Here is a 27,131-nt window from a genome sequence, read left to right as displayed (position 1 = left end):
ATGTGAGCAAGATTGCTAGGCAGGGCCTCGTTTAGAGCCCGACATCATCTACTACAACAACAGTCAGCTTAAGTGTCTACATGTGGAGCATTTCCTTTTCCATTAAGAGTCAAGGAAATGTGGATCAGGTCAGGTGGAGACACGATATTAGCTGTAGAGGAGCAATAATTTTACTTTCTGAGAGAAGTGTCGATAGGAAAGAGTAGAGATATTTATATGATATTGAAATGTATAAAATACTTAGAAATAGAATTGTCAACATTGGGAAATGGAGAGAGCTCTGTTTCCAAGGATGAATGCCATAAGGTACACTGGCAGTTGGAGCATATGTTTGTAGGGAGGACTCCATGTTTCAAGAGGGAAGGCGTCCCTCTCCTGTCTACACTATTATTACTCTTTCATTTAAAGGTTTAAGGTCTCTTAAGAAGAGTATGAACTTAGGCTTTGGGGTCATCTAACAGTCGAACATGTCCTCTGTAGTTTCGCTGAGGTAGAAAAATAGCTCTTCCCTAAAGTGCTTTTAGCCCTTGGCCTGTTATTAAAATAAAGACATACTTGGTTAAAAAAATATATGCAATGGAACATACACATTAAACAGAACATAGGGTATCCGCCCCTCAAAGTCCTGAGTGTAATTTGGTGTTTCAAGTAATTTTGGAAGTTTCATGTTCCATCAGCAGAAACCCACTGACCCTTATATAGTGAAGATCTGTGGCAGTGGCTCAAGCTGTGTTTGTGTGTGTGTGTGTGTGTGTGTGTGTGTGTGTGTGTGTGTGTGTGTGGTGTTAAAACTACAGAGCTGTCCCTTAAGCATCTGTTTTTTTTTTAATCTGGTGCAGAAAATAAGTAATACCTTAATTTCCTGGAGGCTGTGACCAGCAGAGTTAGTTTGTATATCCTAGACATCCATCCTGTACTGACTCTTTTATCTTTTCCTTTTTTCAATTTCTCTTTCTCCATAGGAAGAGAAAATAGACTAATGATCATTTCTAAGATATCGGAGAATATGGAATTTGAGTAATTTTAAGGACAAGGAAACCAGTTATTTGGGGCAAGACTATGGTGATTTTTTTGGGTACTGCTGGCAAGACAGCTGTGAGGTGTGATGGCTTTACTTTGGTAATTTGAAACACTGTTGCTACTTCTTCCTCCTCCTCATCTGCAAAAATAAGACATCAGTGAAAAACAGTTTATATTAATATTTAAGAACTGTGCTACATTAACAGGGTTAGATATATTCCATATTGTATCATTTTCTTTGGAGACATATATCATTTGAGAGTTGTGTTTTGGTTTCTGTTGAGATAAAAAATTGATCTAGGTTCTTACCATTAAGATGAATAATTCTTCATTTGGTATATAAACTATGTCCACAGCTTGTTTTATGTCAGGATGCTAAAAGCCAGTCTTCCTAGCAGGAAGCATGCCAATCGCTAAGGTAGTTATATGTCTTTACTTCATAAGTAGGCTCTAGAAAACTCCGTGACCAATGTGTGCTCCTGCAGTGGCTCTCATGCCTTCTCTCCCCTGATCCTGAGGTACAGCGGCGTTTTGGAACATAGTTAAAGACAGAGCATTTGACAAAAGTTGTATGTGTAACAGTTTGTCAGTGAGAAGTGACAAGAGGAGATGACAAATGAAATGCTGGCATCGTCCCTCTTTATTTTGATAAAAATGTCTCAATTTGCAGTGATATAGTACTGTTTCGTATTATTTTATGAGTTGTAGAGATGCATAAGGAGAATTTAGATTTTGTGAACGGGAAATTAGCAGCCCAATCTCTCATCTCAGAAGCTTTGGCAGCCTGTCCCTTCCCCCTGCTCCCCGAGAACAGGAACAGCAGTGAAATGTTGGATTGAACCCATACATTTTAACTCATTATTTTTTGAAAAAAAAAAAAAGGGGGGGGAGATAACTGAAAATGGTTTTGAGTAGGAGACCTTTCTACTTAGCTGAAAAAAAAAATGGAGAAGAGTTTGCCTTTTCGTTTCCTTATTTTCTTCATGGCAATTTGAAAAGGAATGATTTCCCTCTTCTGGCTTTGATTGTGTACATCTTTCCTCACTTCCAGACGTTGAGGCTCTTCAGCATTAATTTAGCGAGCCAGTAAGGTGAGCTGAGAATTTCTTTTATTTTAAAGTAGAGGAGAGCTTTGGAAAGTGTCTTAAGTATTAGGAACAGATCTTTAAATACGAAGGATTCATCATCCCGCTGCTTATGGATAAAGTGATTGGCATCTCCAGAGACAAAGTAAACGTCTGAGTGCAGTCGAGGTGTGCGTTAAAACAAAAGTCAGATGAGGGGTTTTCTCTTTTTTTTTAAAGGCCCAGGTGTAGCTCCTACATTGTGCTCTTCTCTATTTTCCGAAAAAACATTACTTCTTTTTTATTGTTGACGAGCAACCGAACGTGTATATTTCTTTCCTTTATGTGGAAATGCACTCCATAAGCCTGGCAGACCATGGTGTTTCTGTAAAAATGTCCTGTGACATTGGGTATGGTGGCTTAAGCCTGTAATATCAGCACTTGGGAGGCTGAAGCCAGGGAACTCTGAGTTTGAGGCTAGTCTGGGCCAAATGTTGAGTTCCTGTCCAGTCTGGGCCACACAGCAAGACTTTATCTCAAAAATCCACAGATACTAACAACAAAAAATTCCATGATAGTGTTTTCAAAATCATGGAACACAACCACTATATGTATACTGTGTATGTGTGTGTATTTTTAATTAACAGAATCATTTTATTTATTAATTGCAAATGATTAAAAAATTGTAGTAAGTATAATTAGGTGGCACAAAAGGCATTAGAAAATGTCATATACTCTGTCTTTTGCTGTTGTTTGTGAAGCTTTACTTAATTGCAGATTAACATCAAGCCAGATAAGAAGCTGTAAATATATAAATATATTTTAGATGTGCAGTTATGGCAACTGAATTTATGGCTTCTATTTTAAAATTAATGCCTATACCTCTAAAGCCAAAATAAGAAAGTTCCAGAAGGAGGGCAAAGTGCAATGATAGATGTATGTAAGGATTCCATGATGAAACCCACTAATTTTTGCTAACCTAAAATAACGATAATAATAAAAAGACAAATCTAGTGGATGTTAGAATTACAGGTAGAGCAATGGGTAAAAATGCAAAAAGAAGCAAAGCAGAGCAAACCAAACCCGAGCTCCATTAATGAAAGTGTCAACAATGTAAACCGTGACATACAGTTCTCAGCAAGTCATGCCGGTGGCCAGTAGGCATGGCCATTAGCTGTTGCTCTAGTAAAACCCTCTGAGGAAGCCTACTTTTCAATTTTACTTGTTCCTGATCTTGTTAGTTACTGTATGAGGCAAAATGACTTCTCCTCTTAACCAGTTGGCTTATTATCACAACAGAGTTTTGTTCTTGCACAACTGGTTGTTAAACTGTGGTATTAACATAGAAAGAAAGATTAAAAACCCTAAAAAAAGAGGCTAGAACTTGGAGCTGCTATTATAAAAGGGGATGCGTTTTCCAGCAGCGTTTGCTGCCCACTCATGGTTACACAGATCTCAGTGCCTGGCTTTGTTTGTGTGAAGACTTGTACAGATGTGGGTGGAAATGGGTTCCAGATAAGAGTGTTTTCTGAAACCCTGAAGTCTGACAGGCTTTTCAGGCATTCACGGGAACAGCTAGGGCTTCAGCACATCGATGGCAGTCTCCCCTTTTCTTCCTTCAGAAGGTCCTTGCTTGGTTTTGGTACATGCCTGGAAAACGAGTATATCAGTTCTGTCATTACTGATCATTTTATTTTACATAAGAAAATATTTTCTTTGTAGAGAGAACTGCACGACCCCAGAGAAATGACCAAAGGCATACAGTAAAAAAAAAGGAAACCATATTTTAATATTTTTCTGATTATGTCAGCATGAAAATTAAGCATTTCACTGTTCTAGTATTTATACAAATAAAGAAAGCCAAAATTGATATTGCTGATAGCTTATTAGAAAAATGCATTCATTCATATAAAACTCTTAAAATTGCTGTGTTTTTGAAACATTATATTTTTGGTCAATAGAACAAAACTTTCTTTTGTCATAATCTAAAGATGGTAACAGAGCCACATGATAAATGTCTCTTTAAGTGTCGTAGTAAAAGAAAATGACTTGTCTTCTGAGGCAGTAGAGACTTTATGTTGTTCTGGACCCATTTCCAAGCAGTGATCGAAAACAGATTACAATAACAATTATACAGTCAGAAGATGCAATATCCATTTCTGCTTTAATTGAGTGAAGGAATAATAAAAACATCATTAAGAAAAATGAGGTGGACCTGTCACACAGTGTACAAATTTTTAGGCTTGTAGACGATGCAGAATACCCAGAGTGCCTCTCGTCTTCTGTGGTGTTTTATTAACTGAGATCTGCATTGGCCTGCCTTCCCTGGGAAGTCCACAGAAAAGCCCATGGGATTGTGCCCAGGCACCACAAGTGTGCACTTTGCCTGAGGATATGACGTTTTCGTGACTTCTACCTGAGGTGTAAGTGACCCCTTTTAATCTGTGGAGCTTGATGTCTACAGAAATGTCTACAGCTTGTCATATGTAAGCAAGAGCTAGGTGAGGTCCCAGCCAGCTCCTCCTCCCAAAGTCTGCAGGAGGCTAAACTGTGGAGAGAAGATTGAGGGCCACTCACACCTGTCTTTCTTCTCCCTAAACATGGGGGAGCTGAACTTCTTTGTCTTGATGTTACCTGCTGTCACTCAGGTAGTGTGGACTGTCACTTGAACTGCAGAGCATCTGACTTTCATTCTCAGTCCTGTGAACTATTATGCATATCCATTTGTCACCCGCCCCCCACCTCCCCAGACCACACTTGTAACTTCTAGGAGGGAATAGCAGCAGACAGCCGCCAAGTAGCTAAGTTGTCACTCTGGGTTGAGTTTGTTACTGGGAAACTTAACAGTTCCTGCATCCCTGGTAATGGCAGGGGTGTTAGGCCAGCGCCTCTCATGCCGAAGCAGAAGACTCCAGCTCGGAAGGCCCCTAGCACAGTGACAGCCCAAGCTTGCACTTGGTTGAGATGCTTAGAAGGGACTATTTTTTTTTTTTTTTGATCAGTTGCTAAACATTTTCTTGAGGTCATTACTTGATAAGATCTTTCTGTGAGCTGCAACATGAAGAATCGAGGTTGGTGGTATATTCTGTGGTGGAGGGTCCAGGAGTCTGGTCCAGCCCGGGGATCATCCCCTTTGGAGGGGAATTTATATTGAACAATCCAAAAAAGCTTAAAATTTAATGTAGTGCAGAGTATTTAGTCAATAGCACCTTCATTAAAATACTTTTGTCAGCAAAGGTTTTTCAGTTTTCCATTTATGTACCTAACAGGACTGAGCTTTAAGCATCTATTAGTGGTTCTGGTTTTTTCTGGGCTTTACAGTTGGAACCTAAACATTAATTCTGGGTGGAACTTGGCATAGCATCGTTTTGCCTCAGAGGGAATTTTTGTTGTACAATAAAAAGTGGCCTTTCTTTCATACAACCACCACCTTCTCAAGGTTTCCCTTCTTCTCCCGAGCAAATAGCAATTAAGTAGTCAAGGCTTGAAGGGGCATCTTTAATTTTTAAAAAAGGAATGATTATTTTAGGTGATTTAAACAATTTTCCATTAGTTCACATTGTAAACCAGTGCTTTTGATAAGAACAGGAAAGAAATGAAGTTGAGAATGGAATGAAAATATTTTTCTTTTCTCTTCCTTATCTGTTTATGAAATTGTGAAATCTATGAACCAGTGACTACTGTTTTAGAAGCTGAGAGTTACCTTTTATTTTATTTATATTACTTGCAATTGTAACATTGATGGAAAGAAAAGAAATTTGAATCTCTGTCTGAAATGACTGAATTTTCCAATCTTACTTTGGAAAATCCGCTTCCACTGAATTCTTAAGATGGTCTTTTCTGTATGTTAATACTAGGCTAGAACTGGATTGTCTTAACATCTCATCACATAGTAAGTGGAAATGAAAGGACGTGGCTAACAAGTTCCCAGAGTGTCAGTGATGGTGTGGTCCATGGCAGAGCAGCCTCTCAGGAGGCAGAGGTGGGCTGAGCTGGGAGTGCTGAACTGCTGACCTCACTGAGGTCAGAAGGCACCTTCAGACAAGTTTCTGTCTCTTAGATTTGACAAAATGATATCAGGAGACTCAGAACCCTTGGCCGAGCGAGTCCAAGGAGAGAAAATTGTTCTTGGGATGGGAAGTCATTCCGTGTTGAAGACTCAGATAGTCACTTTTCAAGGGTAAATAAGGTGATTCTGATTTTTTTTTCTGCCCCTCTCAAATGAATGTCTAGGTAATTTTCAGCCAAACTAACTCCATTTACAGGCTTGTTCATATAGAAAGTTTGTGCCTTAAGCACATTTTTATGGTTAACTTATACTCTCCACCCGAAACTGGAGCTTACCATTGAAAGTCTGCCAGTGATCATTAGTTCCCAAGAGATTTGAGGAGAAAAAGAATGATGGGGAGTGATGCACCTTTAGTGGGATCATTTGGGTTGTGTTTTTTGCTGGCATGGGAAACTGGAGTCAACCGGAATGTTCAGGATGACTGTAAACTGTCTGGTAGAAATGTACGAGATCCCAATTAGCACAGGGTCGGGATATCAATGCACTTCTCTTCACACTGTTCCAGTTGGTGAGTGGAAAACAAGCTGCAAAGTAAAGCCCTTGGCTCTCCAATAAAAAGATTTATAGCAAAATAATTCTCGGCCTCATAATGGGACCCTTGTAGGTTTGTGTTTGATATTTGTAAGACTGAAATACAGTCCGTGTACCCAAACTAAGCATTTATTGTAAACACGTTAACTGCCGAGAGCTTCTATTCTGTCAAACATAATTATCTTGAAGATTGATGTATAGCTTGAAAGCAAGGTTGAGAGAGACGATGCCTCTTCACCAAGGAAGGCTTCTGAGATGCGGCTCTCTGTCTCTCTGATGGAAGGGCTCAGGAAGCCACCTTCCTCAGAGCCAGCCTTATATGTAATAGACACAGGCTTGGTCTTGAAAACAGATCTGTTTGTCTGTCCTTCTGTCAATGAAATAGAGAGGTGAACTTGCCTTCCTGGGAGCTGGTATGTGCATTCATTTTTCGCCCATCTTCATTCAGATCTGGCAGTGTGGTCCTGAGACAGAATCCTTGCTCTTCCCTGGGCCCTGCTCTAGTGTGTCCACAAACCTGCACCTAGGCTTGTAAGCTAACCCCACACAGAATCCTTCTCTCCTTAATGCTGGGCTTGTCTGCTTGATATTTTGTGTTATTCTTGTGAGATTAGAGTGGTGCGGCATGCTAGGATTCAGCGTGAGGCTTAGGAATGACTTCAGAAATGAAAGACTTTCTAAATCTAGTAATCTAGGGGAAGTGAAATTTTTTTTTTCAAGTTGAGATGTAGATATCTGGAATACTACTGAAATGTTCTAGGGCTTTTTGCTTGGAGGAAGGTAGAATTTTATATTTTATTTAGGGCAAGGGCATCTCACTTTTAGTTCAGGAAACAAATCATAGACTTTAGAAACGTTTTAGTTAAAAAAAAAATGGAATCACATTGTTCCTTTGTTGGGCAGCAGCCTTTGACTGACCATAGTCAAGCTGGACCTGGTGGCTCCTGCTGTAATCCTAGTACTTGAGAGGCAGAGGCAGGAGAATCACTCAGTTGGTTTTTTGGGGGGCAGGGGTACTAGCTTGCTCTACCTAGTGAGTACCAGGCCATCCAGGGCTAGAGAGTGAAAACGTGTCTCAGAAAAACAAAGCAACGAGAGTGAATTTCAGTGGGTTTCATAGGCAGGGCTTACACAGTTTCTCTAGTTTTTAAAAGTAATTAAATTTAATATTTTCTTTTAGAAATACATAGATTATAAAGAGACTGTCTTAGAACTACAGAGAGAAAACATATACTAGTCTTCTGTTTTTATTAAATACCTGCTGTAGATTACACAGGTCCATGTGTCTGGGAAGTACTTACCCCACCAGAGCCTGTTTCCCTGGCTTTATTAACTCCATCTAAGTCACAGTAGTAGTGACCTCTGTATTGTAAGCCAGGGATCTCATGGTCCCCTGAGGGAACTGGAGGATGCACACTATGATTCTAACTTAGTGGCACTCTGGTCTTTTTTTGTCTGGCCTTGGTTCCTGTCCCCTCTCCACAGGCATTTGATGGAGATGTGTGAGAGTCAGGGCCTGGGTAAGGGGATGCTGGTTGGCTGGCCACCGAGGCTCAGCTCTGTGGAGTCCTCATTCATTTATTTCCTAGTGATCATTTCTTTTACATTTCTGTTAAATATCCATAAATGTTTTGCTGTTTGAACCCTAAATATAGTAGAATTTTTTTTTTTGAGGGAGAAACCTTTTTTTTTTTAATATAAAAACTTTACTTTTCAGTTTTTATTTGATAGAAATCTTTCAACTCTCATGATTTCCTTTGAGGCTTTCCACCAGTGCTTGATCTCAATTTTTAATAATTTTTTTCCGAGTTAAACTCCCTAAAGGAAACATGCTTGTGCCATGAAATATTCCCACTAGAAATATAGGTAGTCTTGTCTTATCGAGAGTGAGTGCTTGATTCCTTTATTAATTCCTTGCTGGAAAACCTCAGCACAGTTAACCTTTCCTTAACACCACGCTGGAGAAATTAATCAAAGATTTAAAAGAATTGTTTGAATTAGATGAACTAATACTTAGGCAGAGCTCAAAACTCAAAGTAATGAAGCAGGTAGTCTAAGGACAGTTCTTGTCGACTCCCTTCTTTTGACCTTCGGGACTCTAAGTAGCAAATAGCTTTTGCACCCCAGGTATTGAGAAGGGGCAAAGACAATTGCATGTCCTCATAAATGTGTCTTCAAGCCTACCCTCCTAGAAACCTACCTGCAGAGTAAAATCTTATTTAGACAAGACAAGAATCCATATATTATTGAACTATGCTACAGTCACTTTTAACACCCCAGTGAGTCTTTTGATGTGCGCATTTTAACAAAATGGGCAAAAAGAACTTTTAATTTTTTTTTAGTTTTGAATTAAGTATCTTGAAGCCATATGTCATGGGTTTGAACTTTTCTGTACTATCCGAAGTTAAGGAGGATGCAGCAGTCCTGAAGTGTAGGACATGGTGGGACTCCTGACCCCCTGCCTCTGCACCTGAGCCTGGTGTGTGTGATATCTGCAGCCCCTGAGCCCAGCGCAGCGTGGTTAGTCACACAGGATCGACTGCTATGCCCTCGTTCATACACCAGCAATCTCTGTCCACCGTGAACACGCATGGCCTCGTGGTCTGGCCAGCTTCCTCTGCCCAAGGGAAAACCAGCTCCTGAATCCACTTGTGTCTGTCTTTTTCCTAGAAAGTATTCCCTGTGGCTGATGCTCATTCCAGTGCAGGAGGCCCACAGTGGTGCTGACAATTGGAGAGCTGGGAAATTTGGGGCCGGGGGAACAGTCCACACTGCTTATTAATAGAGGTGATTAACGTCTCAATGGAATTAGCATTTTGTTAAACTGAACCACTGTTTATTTTGGACATACCATAGGTCAGGCTTAAGGTGGGGTGTGGCAAAGTGGAGATTTGTCTAAAGCTGGGCCTCTCTCTGAGCCAGCCACAGGCCAGGTGTCACTGACATCCGGGGATTTAGTTCCGTGGGTTCAGCTGGCCATGGCAGCGTTCCCAGGTGTAACTCCCTCTTTAGTATTTAGGTAAGTGACCACAGCATGCCTTCTGTGTGCCTGTGAAGTCTTTGTTTCAAACTGCCTTCTAACTTGATCCTGCCACTGAATTTCTGTGGGAATTAGTGGAGAGCTGTTTACCCTTCATTCTGCAGACTTACTTCAGGTTGAGTTGTGATGTCTAACCCCGAGGACCAGCCTGGAAGCAGAGGTACAGGATGCTCCAGCTAGTCCTCCTTCCTGCTCTTCTGAGGCTCATACTGAACCTGGGAGGAGCCAGTGTCCATACTCCATACCCACCTACTCCTGGCTTTACTTTTGCACTAAATTCCTAAGGTTAGCATCAGCGTCAGGGGTTGAAAAAGTATCTGATTTTACCCCAAATAATTCTGAGAGTAAAATATTGCCTACTAATCGTTCTCAACCCTTTGTGTTCCCAAACAGTGGGAGGGTGGGAGATGTATTAAGAGATTTTATTGTTGAACCTTTCTTTTCCTTGACAGGGGGTTTGGGGAGATGGGGGTCCAGTCCTGAGTCATGGTGGAGCAGAAACCAGGTTGTTGTGTATACGGCTTTGTTTGCTTAGGGGTGTTTCTGCAGAGCTGACAGTGACCCTCCCTCTGCAGACCTCCTAGAATTGGCTGCTGTCCACCTCTGTCTGAGGGACAAATGAAACCAACCCAAGGTCAGGAAGAAACGCTGGCCCCTGAGGCCCAGGAAGGAGCCTTAAAGGCCCCAGGTGGACCTGTGGACCCTTGGGTGACTCCCTTGTACTCAAACGATACACTTCCTTTACCCCTACAGTCGATGAACATTTATTTCTATTTTTTTGGAACACTGTCTGACATTTTCCTCCACCAGGCTTATTTGGAAGGAAATGTGACAACACAGTCACATCGTGCTCACTGATGCTCCAGTCAGTCCCAGAGTGTGCACAGACAGTGGCCCCAGAAGACCCCGGCCTGCGGGGCTGTGGTAGCCATTTTAAGTTTGTGTGAGTCGATGCCTGAGGTTTGCAGAAGCACAGGGATGTTTCTCTACATTGTCTCCCTTATTGGAGAGGCCCGAGTGTATAGCTGAAGAGATGAAGTGATCACAAGGCCATTCATAGCCAAACGGAACGTCTTTTTGAAACAAATGTTGCTGGAGATTGAACTGTAGGCCTTGTACATGCTCGCTAAGTGCTCTACCCCCGAGCTGCATCCCCACGCCTAAAGTGTCACATCTTTTTATCAATTAATCTTGGAAAATTTCCACATCATCCCCTGGGGGAGCACGCAGCTGGGTTTGGAATGTGGCTGCCTTAACCTCAGAAGGTCATACCTGAGAGAGGAGGAAAGGCCACCACAGGGCCAGAGCAAGGTACTGTAGGAAAGACACGTTTGGTTCATTTTGAAATTTTGGCTGTGGCCCCAACCAGGAGGTAAAAGAGAATTCTAGTTTTGTTTTCTGTTTTTGGTTGTGATTCTGGCACGGACACTTTGCTTTATTGTTCTAGGGTAGGAAGAAAAGGATAGAATGTTGTCCAGTTTACTCCTGTTCTCTCTGTCTCTCTGTCTCTGTCTCTGTCTCTCTCTGTGTATGTGTGTGTGTGTGTGTGTGTGTGTGTGTGTGTGTGTGTGTGAGAGAGAGAGAGAGAGAGAGAGAGAGAGAGAGAGAGAGAGAGAGAGAGAGAGAGAGAGAGAGAGAGAGAGAGAGGAGATTATACAAGCAAACCCTTTTATTTTCCTAGTAAATTGTAACAGGAAAAAGATGGCCCTTTCTTTCTTCTCAGTCTCTGGAAGCCCCGTATTAAGTCCACTTAGTAAACGGCTTCTGTCTTTCCAGGGCCTGGTCTAGGACTTCTTTATTATGGAGGTATTTCCCTTCAGGTTCAGTTTACGCAAAGAACAGATATGAGAGGCTCTGTCTACAGCCCTTATAACCCTCAGTTAGCCCTGGACCTTCTTAGGTGATAAGGACCAGATAGATGAAGGCCCCAGGACAAGGAGTGGCCCTGTGGCTGCCTTCTTTCCTGAAATGGGTGGCCTTTAGGAGCCCCGAGGGGGCAGAAAGGCAGGCCTGCTATCACTTCGGCCACTGTCATTATGTGGGCAGTTCCAAGAATGAGGATGGCCTCCGAAGTCCGAGGGGCCAGGAAGGAGGGTGGAGTCCGTCCCTTGGGGGTGACTCCTCTTCTTTCCTTGTTTGTAATACCCGAAGGACAGAAGTTCATTCTGGGAACTGTTTCAGGCCTAGCATGGTGCCCACAACCGGAAGTCCTCAAAACATCCACCGAACCCGCAGCACAGGCTGCTCAGTGGGTGTAGCGAGTGGAAAAGGGTTGTTGACTAAACGTTGTCAGGTTTCTGTGGGCGGGGTTTGGAATAGTGTCAGAGAATTCGGGGTTCAGACGGCCTGAGTTGATCTGCTCTTCCTTGGCTGTGTCATTTTCTGATCATTGCGGACTCTTCATTTATTAGCCGAGGTCAATGATAACCTTTTCACACGTGGTAAATTTGAGGGGAAAGTAAAGTTATCCACGCCGGGCTGCATGATGGGCCCGGCAGTGTAATGTGGTGGGCAGGCTGAGTCCATCCCCAGCTCGGGGGGCAGCGTCTGTCTCCCCACGAACATCTCGGGTTGGTGGCTTGCTTCTCTCCCTGCTGAGGCGAAACCCTCAAAGCTTGGGAGATTCTACTAGTTCCTCTCATTTTGTCCATGCCTGCATGGCAGCATCCCTTGAAGATCATGAACGCTAAAAGGGGGTGGCGGAGCCTTAGTAAAGACGGAGAATTAATTCATAGCGTTGCGAATCAAGTGGCTGTGTGTGGTTTGCTTAGTGTAGAAGAGAGGCAATCGCATTCGGGAGTCTGGAGGGAAACGAGAACGGCTTTTGTTCTTAGGTCACCTAAGGTCTGGAACCCAAAGGAAAAATCCTTACCTGACTAAGGTGGGTGGGGCAAGCAATGCTCAGGGCAGTCACATACTTGCCTTAGTATTGTGGGGAGTTTGTCCTGTGTGAGAGAAGCCCTCGTGTGTGTTGGTGCTTGGCAGATTGCTTACAGCAGCGTTAGCTGACAGAAAGATAATACAAGGTGCTTGTGTGATTACCAACGGCCCCACTTAAAACAAGCTAAAGAAACAGCGTTAATTTTAACAGTGTGTTTAATTCAGTTTATTCAAATATTATTTCTACATGCAATTCATTTTCTAAAATATGTTTGCAATGCAATGACTTTGGTTGCTTTTTTTTTGGCAACAAGTCATTAAAATCGAGAGTATTTTATACCTAGAGCATGTCTCAATTAATTGAAGAGGAGCCACCTGGGGCCGTGCTTTTTGCTGTGAGGGCCTGCTGAATGCTGTCAGTTACTCTTGTTTATATGATGAGCCATCCAGTGATTATTAGTTTCATTAGTTCCATTCAGTGATAGGCTCTGTTCAGTCACTATTAGTGCCATTTTTATTTAAAGAAATACTTTTTAGTGTCGGGAACAATGCTTCCTGGAAAGTATTGAAGAAATGATTGTCTTTCCCCCCTCTGTAAAGTGACATCATTACTCGTATTTAAAAAAGAAAAATAGGTAGTGTGTTTGAGACCTGCATCTCAGATGCCCTAGATATATTACACACACACACACACACACACACACACACACACACACACGCTCATTTGCATTTTAGCTGGGAGAATTTGAGCCTTGGCGAGCTCCAGATCAGTTGACAGTCATTGACACAGTAGCAGGGTTTGGCTCGAGGGCCAGCTGCCTTCCACCCCAGGGCTTGTCATAACATTTAGCCATCTTCCCGCCTGTCTGTCACCGTGCAGTGGCGGGGCAGCGGTGTACCCACACTGTGCGTGGTGTGTGCAGTTCTTCTGCCACAGTGAAAACGACACGCTCAGCATCATAACAAACAAGGGCGGGCAGCAACGTCTCTCCAGTGGAGAGGGCCCTGTTTTGTGTCTGTGAGGAGAGAGGACAGCGTATGTCCCACTTGCCTGAGCTAGGCTTGATTTTCAGTAAATGGCTGGGGCCCAAGTGTCTGTTCTCATATTAAACTACCTGCCTACCTCCAGCAATTGTAAAAGGCTTAACAAGGCTTAGGATCAAAAGGTCCAAAGTTCTCCACTTGATCATCTGGAAATGGGTCTGTGCTACAATAAAAGAAAAATAATGCCATAAGCTCAAATCCAGGGCCAGGGCCAGGGCTCTCGCTGTGTTTTCTCTTTCTCTGTGACCATTTAGAACTCCGTGGAGTTTTATGCTGTTGCTTTTTATTCAACTTATTCTTTTTATTCTTCCCACTGTTAAACTTATATTTTGAAGTATTTTGCAAATACCCTACCTATCTTTTTCTCTTCCTTGGCTTGGGAATAGTAGTGGGACCAAGTGAGTAATTACTTCATTTTAGAGTCCACATTTCTACTCATCCTTTTATGGCTTGTGTACCTTAGGAGTGACGTATTTTCAAAGGGTTTTTAGTCCCAAACCTTAATTTTCATGTCAATTATACTATTTTGCTTTTTTTTTCTTATTTCAGCATTGTCATTAGTAATTGCATCATTTTTTCTTATCCTTTTTTGTATTAGCTGAATTTTATTATAAAACTGTAATTGTTAAATCAATCAAGTACTAGTAAAAAGGTTAATTTTTAGAGCAATGAAATACAGGCTACTGTGATGTGTGTGTGTGTGTGTGTGTGTGTGTGTGTGTGTGTGTGTGTGTGTGTGTGGCTTGCCCCGTGTGTATATGTAGGTTTACAGTTGATGTTGGGTGTCTTCCTCTATCATTTCCGGCCTTACTTTTTGAGGCAGGGTATCCCATTGATCCCATTGGGGCTAAGCTGGCTGGCTAGGGAGCCTCGGAGATCCGGGTTTCACAGCCCCCAGTGCAGACGTTACAGACACACACGCCACTGTATACAGCCTTGACATTGGGCTGGGCATCTGAACTCTGGTTCATTCTTGCAGCAAGCACTTTTTCCACTGGGCTTTCTTGTTTTTTTAAGTAGATGGTACCTGTGAGGAGACTGACTAGAAGGAATTACTGCTGTTATGCTGGTCACCAGTTTCTCCCTTCAGTCATTGAACTAAAATGCGTAGGAAATAGTTCCCATATTGACAATTATAAAATGTAAGTCTTTTAAACATTATCGATCCCTGAGATTTTTTATGTAATATTCTGTATGTATAAACTGGTTGTACTGTTACTTTGAAATGAATAGGGTCTTTTCAGCTAGTCTCAGACTTACTGTAGTCATGGGAGAATGCTAGCTTACGGCCTTATCTGTGGTCCCCAGATGTGCGACACTCAGATGTTGACATTAGGAACTGCACATGGATTTTCAGCACTGAAACCTATGTACACACAGGCATTAGTGGCCAAGCAGCTTATGGCACCACTGGATACGTGGCTGTGTGTGTGCATATGCTTAAGTCACTAGCAGTAGAAATGAGGCTGCTTCCTTTGACAAAGATCATACACCAGTATGTAAGAGTTAAAAGGTCTAAATGGGGCTATCCGTGCTAGGAAGGGCTCTTCTGGATGGGTTGTGTAAAATGCCATTATGCTTGCCTAGGAAGGTTTTACAGTGCTTCCAGCTGCAGTGTGGGCAGAAGCCATAGGAGACTTGTTCTTACCTATTATGTCTGTGGAGTGGTGGGTGATACCTGGCACCTAGTAAGTGTAATGAATAAATACTATACAAATGAATGATGGAAAGATAATGTGGAAGATATCTGATCTGTATTATTCATTATGTGTCTTAAATATATTTGGGAATAATCTCCCATAAATAAATAAAGTAAATACTTCATAAACTAGTGATGGTAACGGAGAAAAACAGCACTTTATGGAGCCCCACGCTGAAACATCTTCTCTGCCTAAAGTTTGCTCTGCCTCCCTGTTTCCATGAAGCTGTTCTAAGCATAGTGAATTTGCTGTGGGGAATAATGACTGAGTCAAGAGGTGGCCCAAGTGTGGTGTGGTGAGACATGCTAGACTGTGGTGCAGGCTTAATAATAATTACCATGATCTTTAATGATAACAGTTCTTAATGTGTATGATTATTGTTAATAATGATGATATTTAATAATTATACCCAATACTTATTATCTTAATGATAATAATTAGCACATGGGAACCGGTTGCACCATTGTATTATCTTTAGAACAAAAACCTAGATCTATGGCCTAGGAGTCTGCAGAGTGTCTGCCTCTCCTCTCTGCTTTCCAGATCCCAGTGAAGTCAGGAGGCACCTAGGGTCAGAACAGGAGGGCTTCTGGGAGCCCTCTCTGCATTCTCTGCATTGGGCCCATTCCCAGTCATTTTATAGAGGTCTTGTTTTCATTACGGAGGGCCTGTACCAAGACCACCACACCCTCCAGCTCTCCCTCTGCCCATGTATCCTTTATAACATTTGTGTTTTGTTGCACAAAGAAAAGACCCAGAGCAGACCCTCATTCCAGAATGTACTAATTTGTGTGAATTACGTGGGGCAGAGTCCATGTTTATTACTTGTACATTGGTGAATCTTTGATCTTCTTCTGTCTTGGCTATGTTTAGATTGAAATGCCTGTGTTTTTTTTTTTTTTTTTCTAAAAAAATTTAAAAAGAGTTTAAAAAGTGTTTGGTGAATTAAACATTTTTAAAGCTTTTCACACTTTGATACAAAGCAGAGAAATATTTCAGTGACAACAGATTTCAACAGATTTTCAAATAGTCTAATTTGCTTTATTCTTTAGGGTAGTTTATATTTTCTACTCTGCAAACACTGGAAAGTACTCTTTCCAGGGGTAACTTGTGTTCATGTATCAAATAATTCCAAGAAGATGAAGTTTGCATTTAGCTGTATGTTTTATATTAGTTAAACATTAGTTGAGATTTTCATGATCTGTATTTTTTTTTTCAGACTCACTTGATGGGTTGTTTACTGAGATTAAAAAAAGAAAAAAGCCTAGGAGAGGGCTTCTTTTGAATTCCTGTTGACTTACCTATATACAGTCCTATTCCTATATAGCATCTCAGGCCTGCAAATCTAACATGCCTCCCTATTGGGTACTGTAGATGAACAACTTGAAAATCAAGTTCTAGACCAAAGCAGAGCTGACCTGAGAATACCAGCCCTAGGTAGTGATGATAACAGTGAACGGTCCCCTCGACTGGGCCATATGTTAAGACACCTCTGATTGGTATAGTCTACCTCTGAATCACTGGGATTGGAGGTCTTCTGCCCCTGCTTCTGCCCCTGCCCTCAGCAATGCTACTGCAATGGGGTAGCCACGATAGAGACGACTGCTCTCCTCACCTGTCGGCTTACGTGGGGCCAGTAAACGGTCAGGCCTGTTCATCCCACCCTATCCCTGAACACAGCTGACTAGCTCGTACAGCCGTCTTCCCTCCCGCCCTGGTGGTCCAGATCGCCTTGTAACGCCCGTGTTTTTCCTGTTGCATTGTGTCCTCGCAGGTTTGATGATTCCTGTCTTCTGTGTGGTGGAGCAGTTGGATGGCTCTCTTGAATATGACAACAGAGAAGAACACGCTGAGTTCGTCTTGGTGCGAAAAGATGTGCTTTTTAGCCAGCTGGTGGAGACCGCGCTCCTGGCCCTGGGGTATTCCCACAGCTCTGCAGCTCAGGCCCAAGGTATTCCTTCATCTCTCTTTCCTCCCCAGCCTCCTGTGTGATCTGAGGAAGAATAGGTTCCCCCAAACAAGGGCTGCAGAACACTTGGCTGCATTTGACAGCAGGCAACAGCGGTCCTGCAGAATCTTGTTTTCTCGTTCTGTGAAGCATTTGACCAGCACCTCGAGAGCCACCCAAACCGACTTGCATTTCAAAGCAACCGGCATGGTGTTTTTGCATTCATAACTCTGGTATTTTTGCTAAGTCAGCAAATTGGTGTTCTCAGGGCCAGTGCTGAGCTATTTGACCCCTGACTTATCCAAGCTTTAATATATGATTTATAAGCATATGAAATATATTTATTTGCTGCCTTGGGCCTCTGGTTTCTGCAGTTTGCCATCAGGTTTTAATTAAACAGAGAAGCAGTCGCATCTTCTATACCTTTGAAAACGGCTCTACAGTTTTGATGTGGTCCATTCATTAAAAAAAAATCACTTTCTTTGTAATCACTCCTTTTTACCTATTTAATTAACTACTCAAGTTGCATAATTATTTTGGTAATACCGAGGAGCTTATGTGAGTGTCTCTTGTTTCTTTTCAAGCATAGTCCATTGTTCTTTTATGCCAAAGACTAGGCAAAACAAATAATAACAGCATTCCTCAAACCTTGAATAATGGGGAAAAGCTTGAGCCGGTAGAATTATTATCTTTGTTTTTCAGATGAAATGACTGAATGAATAGTTTATGATAATGGTTATAAATAAAGGTGAGAAATTTATAACATCCTGGTCTCACTTTCTATGCTCATTTCCTGTCTTACTATGTTTACTTAACCTTTCTGTGGGTCCCAAGAATTCTTGCTGTGTCTTGAGTCTGACTTCATGTCATTCTTAAGAGAGATCAGTTGACTTTAGTGGTTCTAATGAGGCTTCAAGTGGGGGCCCAGGTGTTGATAGAGTTACAAAAATGCCGAAACCAAAGACACAGGACTCAGACTTCCAAGCTCTTCCCTCTGATTGTAAAAGCACATTAGTGTCTTTTGAAAAGGAAACTTTGTTGAAGTCATAGCTTAGCTCTTCCAGGGTGGTCAAGAATGTCTTCCCAGGTGAGTGTAGCCCACACACGTGTCCTGTGTGTCTCCATACTGTCTGCATCCTGCACATGGCCAGGCTGGGTGCAGGGACGGCAGCTGGACTGTGAAGCCCACCGCTCGCTCTCAGAGCAGTGTGATGGAGGGCGGTGTTTCCTTTCCCGGACAACTTTCTTTCTTGTGGGAGGGACTCAGGATGTGATCCCTGATGAATTGCATGCTGGGCACCACTGCTTTTATTTCCTGTGATGTGTGCCCAAAGGAAATAGAAGAACCCTCTCCCTGTCCCCGTAAACTTTCATGCCGTTGTCGGGGTATTTTTCTTCGAATGTAAAGGTCATTGTATGCCCACTGCCTGCATCCTGGCATGCCAGCTTCCTGTTTGACAGGGCTATCTGTCTCAGTTAGCATGGCTGCTGGGTGCATCATGAGCTCACATGTGGAACACGGCGCACTAAGTGGCCAAGATTTGATTCTTGGCACACGCCGAGGAAAGGGTCTCTCAGGAAATCCACCCCAGGGAGCCCCACTGACTTCTAGGGATGTGGACTGGGAGCTCTACTCACTAACGTGGGCTCTGCAAGCAGTGACGATTGTCCGTCTGGAGCATTAAAGAGGGGACATGCCAAAAACAATTATTTGCTTGCTAAAGTTTCTGAAAACTAAGGTTAAAAAAAGTACTACATATTTACAGGTTTTTTTTTTTTTTTTTGTGTGTGTGTGTGTGTGTGTGTGTGTGTGTGTGTTGAATCAACTCATCAAAAACACTGTCTAGATCAATACTTTATGTTGTGGGAAAAAGGTTTATCACTATAAACCCCACAGACTTAAAAAAAAAATCAGTTTATTTTTTCTTAAGTTGGTGACCTGTTTTTGAATAAGTGGAAAAACTTAGACTTGTTTGTATTTTGAAAAGATGTTATTCGTTCCCCCTTGTCTTCCTGCCGATTAGAAGGTCAAATGCATCTATTATGGATAAGTGGAAAATCTTGTAATTGAATAACATTTTTTTGAATAAATATAAACAAATATTTTAGATCTTTCTTGTCATTTAGATGATTAGAAGATCTGTTTGGGGTAAATGGAAAAAACAGGATTGTTCATTTCTCTGAATGGACATCTTAGGTCTCTGTTGTCATTCAGATGATGAGGAGCAGGAAGCCTGCTGCCCTCTTATTACAACTTGCCTGGTGTGCTTCAGGAGGCAGGTGATTTATGAATCAGACAAACATCACAGCCAGTCTAGAAGAGGACGGAGGACTAAATGTGGTATCTTGTGACTTAGCCAGAAGGTTTCACGTGTGCGCCTTTTATTTTCTTTCTTTGCTTTTGTTCTGGTTTTTCTATGATTTTATAATTCTCCCAAGGTCACCTTCTGGCTGGTCCACTGGTAAAGGAATTGCAGTGTCCCTGAGTTTTGTCTTCCCATGCTGGCAATATGAGGGAGACATAGGCTACAAGGATGATGGGTTGCTTGTACCTTTTAAAAATCTTATGCTCTTGAGAAATGATTTCTTTATTTTGACAAGACCAGAGAAGCCTCTCAGTGATTGACCTGAAGGAGCAGTTTAGATGCCTGTAAAAGAGCAAATATGTTTTCACATGGTTTTGGAATGATGTTCAAGTCCCAGACATCAGGGGTGTACCCATCAAGTCCCAATCAGGGGTGTACCCATGCTTCTGTAAGCATGAGATTGTCAATTTCTTTCACTGAGCGAGTATTCCCTCCAAGTGAGCTGCAAATATTTTTTATTTATTTTCTAAAGGGAAATAGCAAATCTGCTGAAACAGAGTCCAGGGATTCCCCGGCCCATGTTCACAAAATATTTATTTAAATGCTGGCTATTGGCACTAGAGAAAAAGGCACCAGACACTGTCATAAATCACAGGAACTGTGTTTCTAGCTGACTTATCCTTTCCATTTACCAACACACACACCACTAACTGTGTGACTCTCAATGAAATGCAGGGTTCATCTGGACCTGCTGTTGTACGTATGTAGAAAGCTGATGCCTGCACTGTCTGATAGACTGTGAGCCCATGACTCTGCATCCAAGGCCTTAGAGTGTTGGCAGAGAGGGCTCTAGGGAACTGCTGCTGTTTGGGGATCATTAGAGTCCCCTTTCTCTTGTCTTCAATTCACCATTCTCTTTATTCTTCCCCTTTCAACCTTTCAACTTTGTCCCATGAGGCTTCCTGTAACATCCACACAGCTCCCACACTCTCCAAGGATTCTTCAGGTGCTGGTCATACTTGCCAGCAGGATGGCTTTGGGAGGAGACACTTTCTATGGCAAGATGATGTCACACTGTGTGTAACTGACTTAATTTGCAAATAGTCATTTTATCTATAATACTCTTCCCTCAGTGAGTTTCAAAATAAATTTAATTAAATTTTATTTTATGCATATGAGTGTTTTGCCTGTGTGTATGTACATCTACTGTGTGCATGCTTGGTACCTGTAGAGGTCAGAAGAGGCATCGGATTCCTTGGAACTGGAGTTATGAATGGTTGTAAACCTCCATGTGGGTTCTGGGCACTGAACCCAGGTCCTGTATTAGAGGAGCAGGTGATCCTAACTGCTGAGCTGTCTCTCCAGCTTCCACATTTTTTTTTTGACTGGTGGATCTTATTTAAAAGCGAACACGCTAAGCAATAAGTAAGCAAATGTCCTCCTTGGCTGGTTATTTTTGTTGTCAAAACTGGAGGTTTAAGAAAGGATGTACTCACCATCGCCTCTTAGTTATGTTGCAATAATTGCATTTGTGAAGTCATTTGAAATGACTTTTTTTAATGGCATAGAAAAATGTATTTAGTAGATGTTATGTGACTGAAGCATGGTTGGTGCCAAGTAGCCTCAATTATCTAAAATTTCACATATGTTCAGAGAAGAAAGACAAATGAAGTACATTAACTGTGAATGGTGTAGGTGTAGGATTATGGAGGATTTCATTTTCTTCTAATGAGAACAAAAGTAAGTATAAAATTCCACTTCCTTCTCAAATTCTCTGAATGAGTGGGAAGCTGTTACTTTGATACTCCTGTGTTTTGTTAAGGTGTTCCTTTGTTCCTATTGTGTGTGTATGTGGACACACACATTCAACCGTGCCGGCTCTGCCGTTTTTCCAGTGGAAGATTAAAAAAAAAAAAAAAGAACCTGCATGCTGTTTGGGCCTCGGGGAATGAGGCAAGCGATTTCGATTTCTCAGCGTAATGATGCTGGGAACAGTTGAGCAAGTACTCTGTCAGACACTGTTCTGAGAGGTTTGCCTGTCCTGCTTCATTTCATCAGCACAACAGCCCTTTGAAGGCAGTTGTTGAGTTTTCCCCATTTTACAGAAGAGGAAACTGAGGCAAGGAAAGGGTGGGGAGTCACTTTCTCTGGGGTGCAGGCTGATAGGTGAGGAGCTTCTAAGGTGGGAAGCCTGTTGACACATTGCAGGGTCTGAGGGTTTCAGTCCAGAGGTGCTCTAGGAGGAAGCTGGTCCTTTGCAGGTTCAGAGTTGGGCTGGGACCCTTCTCTCTAATATCTTCTCTTCACTCTTTGTAGAAGCCCTTTTAGACAGGGTGCTTCCCAGATACATGTGATGTCTATATTTGACCATGCTCATTCATGTAGGCTCCGCTTCCACGAAAAAAAACATGTAGAGATACTTTTCCAAAGCATTGGATACAGACTTCATTAAACATGAACAAGCACCCAGACCCCACAGAATTGTTTTTTTTTAAGACAAGATCTCACTCTGTATTCCAGGCTAGCCTTGAACTCTGAATAGTCTTTCTGCCTCAGCTTCCTGAGTGCTGGGATTACAGGTGTTCACACCCTACCCCACAGACTTCTAAAACTAAATATTTCCTTAAGGTCACACTGAATCTTGATGTGAAAATAAGGCATGTTTCTTAGCAGTTCTGACCTACTTGTTAATTGATTCCTCATCTCTTATTATTTGTTTATTTATTATTATTATTATTATTATTATTATTATTATTATTATTGACAGGGTTTTTCTGTGTTGCTACCCTGAGACTCACTCTATGGCTGGCTAACCTTGAACTCAGATCTGCCTGCCTCTGTAGTGCCAGGATTAAAGGCGTGGGCCCCCACACCCAGCTGCTACCTCCCCTTTAAGGCATGTCATGAATTAGTACTGTTTCAGCTTTTGGAAGTAAAGAGATGGGGGAAAAAAATGCTATTTTCAATGAGCTTACTTTTTTTTTTAAATTATACATGAGAAATGAAATGTATAGAACTCTTTTCAGTTGATTTTGACCCTCTGAGCTCAGATATATATCACAGTAATATTGAGAGGGTATAAATATACACACACACACACACATAATTTATCTGTTTGGTGCTAATTTACTTATTTTTAAATTAAATGTATTTATTTTATTAATATTTTAATGTTGTTTTAATTTGTCCCTATTGGTGCTTAGTTAAGTGGTTACTACTTAAAACTGTGCAAGAAAGATTTCCTTGTTGTCTGTTGCTGTCGGAAGTAGTTGACGAGGTGGACACAGGCATTGAGTGTCCTAGGAAATCGTTGCTTCACAAGAGAAAGCCCTTCCTTTGCCGGTTCTTTACATTGTTTTCAGGGTCGTCTTCTCGGGCTTCAGCTTTTAACGTGGTGAAGCTTGTGCCTGCCACTCAGTCACTAGCAGTCTGCTGAAAGGATAGACAAACTAACTTGAGCTTACTCATGAGCCTGGAGAAATGTGTGTGTCCCTCAAGAGTGTTAGCTCCCTTTCTTCGGTGGGGAGATCTGAGGCCACTGCCAACCTACCCATTCCCTTAGAAAGGAGCCACAGTACAAAGTACAGTGTGAGACCCATCGTCTGTGTTTGCTAAATTGATGAAAACCGGTTTTGTTTTTATTTAATTTTAATTTTTACATCTATTATGTTTATGTGTGTGTGTGCCAGAGTGAATGGGTGAAGGTCAGAGGTCAGCCTCCAAGAATTGATTCTCTCCTACCGTGTGGCAAGAACTTTTACCTTCTGGGCCATCTCATTGGCCTCAAACATGTCTTTTGAGTTTTGATTTTTACTAAATTTTATCCACAAAGGACTTTTTTTCTCTAGTGTATCTTGCAGTTGGTTTTCATTCATGATTTAGCTGTTGTTTTAAAGTCAGAAGTGGAATGGAGTTGTGGATCAGCCTGTGCTGAGTTATTCAAGTCAGGAGTTACATACATCTATAAATGATAGGTGCTTGGTATTTCAACTCAGTCTTTTTTATTATATGGGCTTTTCTATCCACTTAGTCAAGACACCCTAGAACTTTTATTTGTTGCCTTGATTCCGAGTGGTTTTGTTTTGCTAAACTTAATGGAAGCCCTGACCCTAAAATTTCTTCAAATACCGTGATTTCATGGGAACAGTTAGTGAGTTCAGTCGTAACCTCAGAGGAGGGTTCAGAGATTCACACGTTTTTTGAGGGAGAATGTTAAAAGACATGTGGTTGGGAGCCGAAAGCTCTCCACGCCTTGCAGCTTGACATTTTCCCCATTGAGACCTTTAGAGCTCTCCCTCCCTTCCTATGCTGCTTCCTCGCTTCTTTCTTGCCCCCCCCCCACTTTCGCTTCTTTAATTAAGCTCTCATGGTTGAGAGATTTTTAACTCCCCCCCCTTTATAAGGACATACGGAAAATAGCCCATATTTAGAAGTTTTAGGTCTTGGAGCAAATTTTTTTTTTTTTGGAGACATGGTTTCTCTGTGTGGTCCTGGCTGTCCTGGAACTCGCTCTGTAGATCAGGCTGGCCTTGAACTCAGAGATAGCTGCCTGCCTCTGCCTCCTGAGTGCTGGAATCAAAGGCGTGCACGACCACCGCCTGGCAGAGTAAATTTTAACACATGAGCTTCTTAAAAGAAAAAAAAAAGCTGTTCCCAAAATAACAGAAAATGTACCCCCAATTGCCATAACCCTGCCTTAGCTTCCTCAGAAATAGATGAGCTAAAGTGTAGACTTGGCTGGGATGGCATGTGTTTCTAAAAGGTCCTTCCTGCCATGCCGTCCTCTCCTGCTGCATAACATGGAGTTTTTCACACACGTGTGTAGCTCTGTGTTCACATGCGCATGACAAAACCTGAAACACTCCCTGTAACTAAATACCAAGAGGAAAATAATATCTTATTTCCTCGTCCAAAGTATAGCTAAGATTAAATATCTAATATAAATGTTTATAGCTTTGTATCCCTGTTTACTTTGTCATAATATGTGCTATTTTAAATTTGTAAATATATAATTATGGCTCATGTGAAAGTCAACTGATAAAAATAAAATATTGTCTACATGTAAGTTCGGATAGGGTAAGACTCTCCAACTCTTGGGATGCCTTGCAGTTTAGTGGATAGTGCTTGGTAGAAGCCGTGGGGGGCAAGAGCTGGGGCTGGAGCTCCCTTGGTTGAGTTTGCTTGGCATGCACACAAAGCTGGTTCCTTACTTGAGCTGCCACAAGTAGGGCCGACGTACACTTGTGATCCTAACCCTTGGAAGGATGAGGTGGGAGATTCAGAACTTCAGGGTCATCCAGCTACGTAGAGAGATCAAGGCCAGCCTGGCACACATGAGACCCTCTCCCTAGAACAAGCTATTGAGGGCCGAAAATGCAGGGTGATCTTCATTTCCCTCTGACCTTGCAGTTTCGATCTGGGGACATCTTTTTAAAAATCCAGCCATGTGTAGTAGCCCAGTGCTTGTCATCCCAGCACTTAGGAAGCTCATGCAGGGGTTGTAGTTTAAAGTTAGCTTGGCTCCATAGCAGGGGAGATCCAGGACCAAGAGGGGGGCTGATCGGCTGACTTCTGATGCTTTGTGAAATGAGTCAGCTGACCCTCCAAGGCAGACAGCTTTTATTTATTAATTAAGTAACTGACTAGCTTTGTTTATTCTTCCTTTATAGACTTCATATTATTCACTTCTTATTACATACTTTCCATTGTCTCATGGGCATGTCTGGCTGTGAGGGGTTAGACATGTGAAGCCTGTAGCTTGATGTTGGTGATAATTCTAGTGTGATTTATTCTATATTTCATTTTTTTAAAGAACTTACTTGTTTTTATTTTATGTGCATCGTTGTGAACATGTAACGGGAGTTACAGACAGTTGTGAGCTGTCATGTGGGTGCTGGGAATTGAACCCAGGTCCTCTGGAAGAGCAGCTAGTGCTCCTAACCCCTGAACCACTTCTCCAGCTCCTTTTTTTTTTTAAGATTTATTCATTTATTACGTATACAGTGTTCTGTCTGCATGTTTGACTGCAAGACAGAAGAGGGCACCGGATCTCATTATAGATGGTTGTGAGCCACCATGTGGTTGCTGGGAATTGAACTCAAGACTTCCGGAAGAACAGTCAGTGCTCTTAACCTCTGAGCCATCTCTCCAGCCCCCTATATTTCATTTTTATTCTATTGTAAAGCATAACCTTCTCTTTACCTATATGATTTTTGTTTTTTTTTTGTTTTTTTGGTTTTTCGAGACAGGGTTTCTCTGTGTAGCTTTGCGCCTTTCCTGGGACTCACTTGGTAGCCCAGGCTGGCCTCGAACTCACAGAGATCCGCCTGGCTCTGCCTCCCGAGTGCTGGGATTAAAGGCGTGCGCCACCACCGCCCGGCTCTTCCTATATGATTTTAAATACAAGGTGGTTCCTTTGCTGAGAATCTTCATCTGTTTGTGCTTTAAGATGCAGCACAGATTCTGTCAAGGAATTTATTATTCATTAATATACTTACAGGTGTTTTCATATGCTGCCTCCTGTTAGGCAAGGCCTTAAAAGTTGCCCATCAATACAGGCCTCAGTCTTTGTTTTTACACCATCATTTGCAACTAAGTAAAGTGTATTTTGATATGTTGGATTTTGTAATCTTAAAATATTTTAAAAAAGCCTCCCTCCATATTTTTTCTTCACTTTTGGAAAACGATTGTCATGTTTAAAGCCCACAATTTCAGTTAATTCTTTGTGAGATTTCAGCATTACAAGGTCTCTCGTTCCATGTTTGACGTCTACACTTTGTCCAACATTTCTGGACATTGCTACATTCCCCTGGGATCTGGATTCTGCTGTTGGTCACTCATCCATATAGTATCAGAAAGCCGTGGCTTGTCCCTTGCTTTGGGCAGCTCTGAAATGCGACAGAGGAAGAGTTCATTGGTGGCTTTGCACGGCAGGGGTGAAAAGTGAGCCTTGAGCTGGCTGCTTGGTCACACGTGGGCCCTTTGATTGGGTTGTGTCAGTGCCAGCGAGAGCATAATGGATGATAGGGGCATTTGAAGCCAGGGACTGCAGTGGGTTTTTGGTTGTAGCTGGAAGAATTCTAATGGGTCTGAAGTTGGGGTTTTAGAACATGGGACATTTCTTCCCTGAAAAGCTGTAATTGGCGAAACTACTTGTGTCAACATGAGGAACACACACAGGCTTTCCTCTGCTTGGTTTGATGAACTATCCAGTCAAGGCAGAACTGGTGGTTTACAGGCTCCTTATGGAAAAGTCGCTGCAGCCTGTATGCAAATCACACAGTGCCACGGTCCCCTGGGCTCCCAGGCTTCCAGCTCCAGCTTGGCAAAGAGCTGCTTCCGACGTATTCCTTATGCTGGTTTTGTAAATCAGAGAGTGGGACGTGGAAAGCTTATAACACATTCCAGACCTGTGCCCTTGATCATTCTGCCACAGAAGCCTGGTAATCTCCCATTTAAAAAAACCCCACCAGCGAGGGAGCCCAGTTAAGTGGGAAGTCTGTTCCTGCTCCGAGGCAGGACCAGGTTGA

At 42.1% G+C, this 27,131-nt stretch overlaps 1 protein-coding gene across 6 annotated transcripts in view; it reads left to right on the top strand.

Moving 5' to 3' along the window:
- The window catches only part of Satb2 (SATB homeobox 2), a 179,041-nt gene that overhangs the window by 12,992 nt on the left and 138,918 nt on the right, over window positions 1-27,131 (top strand). For all 6 annotated transcript variants that reach the window (XM_052749484.1, XM_052749486.1, XM_052749481.1 and 3 more), the window contains one exon: window positions 17,123-17,299. In XM_052749484.1, the coding sequence (XP_052605444.1) occupies window positions 17,123-17,299 (177 nt within the window). The remainder of the gene's footprint in view (window positions 1-17,122; window positions 17,300-27,131) is intronic.

The sequence above is a fragment of the Peromyscus californicus genome, unplaced genomic scaffold (assembly GCF_007827085.1).
Source record: "Peromyscus californicus insignis strain IS unplaced genomic scaffold, ASM782708v3 Scaffold_21__1_contigs__length_65335640, whole genome shotgun sequence".
Lineage (NCBI taxonomy): Eukaryota > Metazoa > Chordata > Mammalia > Rodentia > Cricetidae > Peromyscus > Peromyscus californicus.
This window is presented reverse-complemented; position numbering and strand designations above follow the sequence as displayed.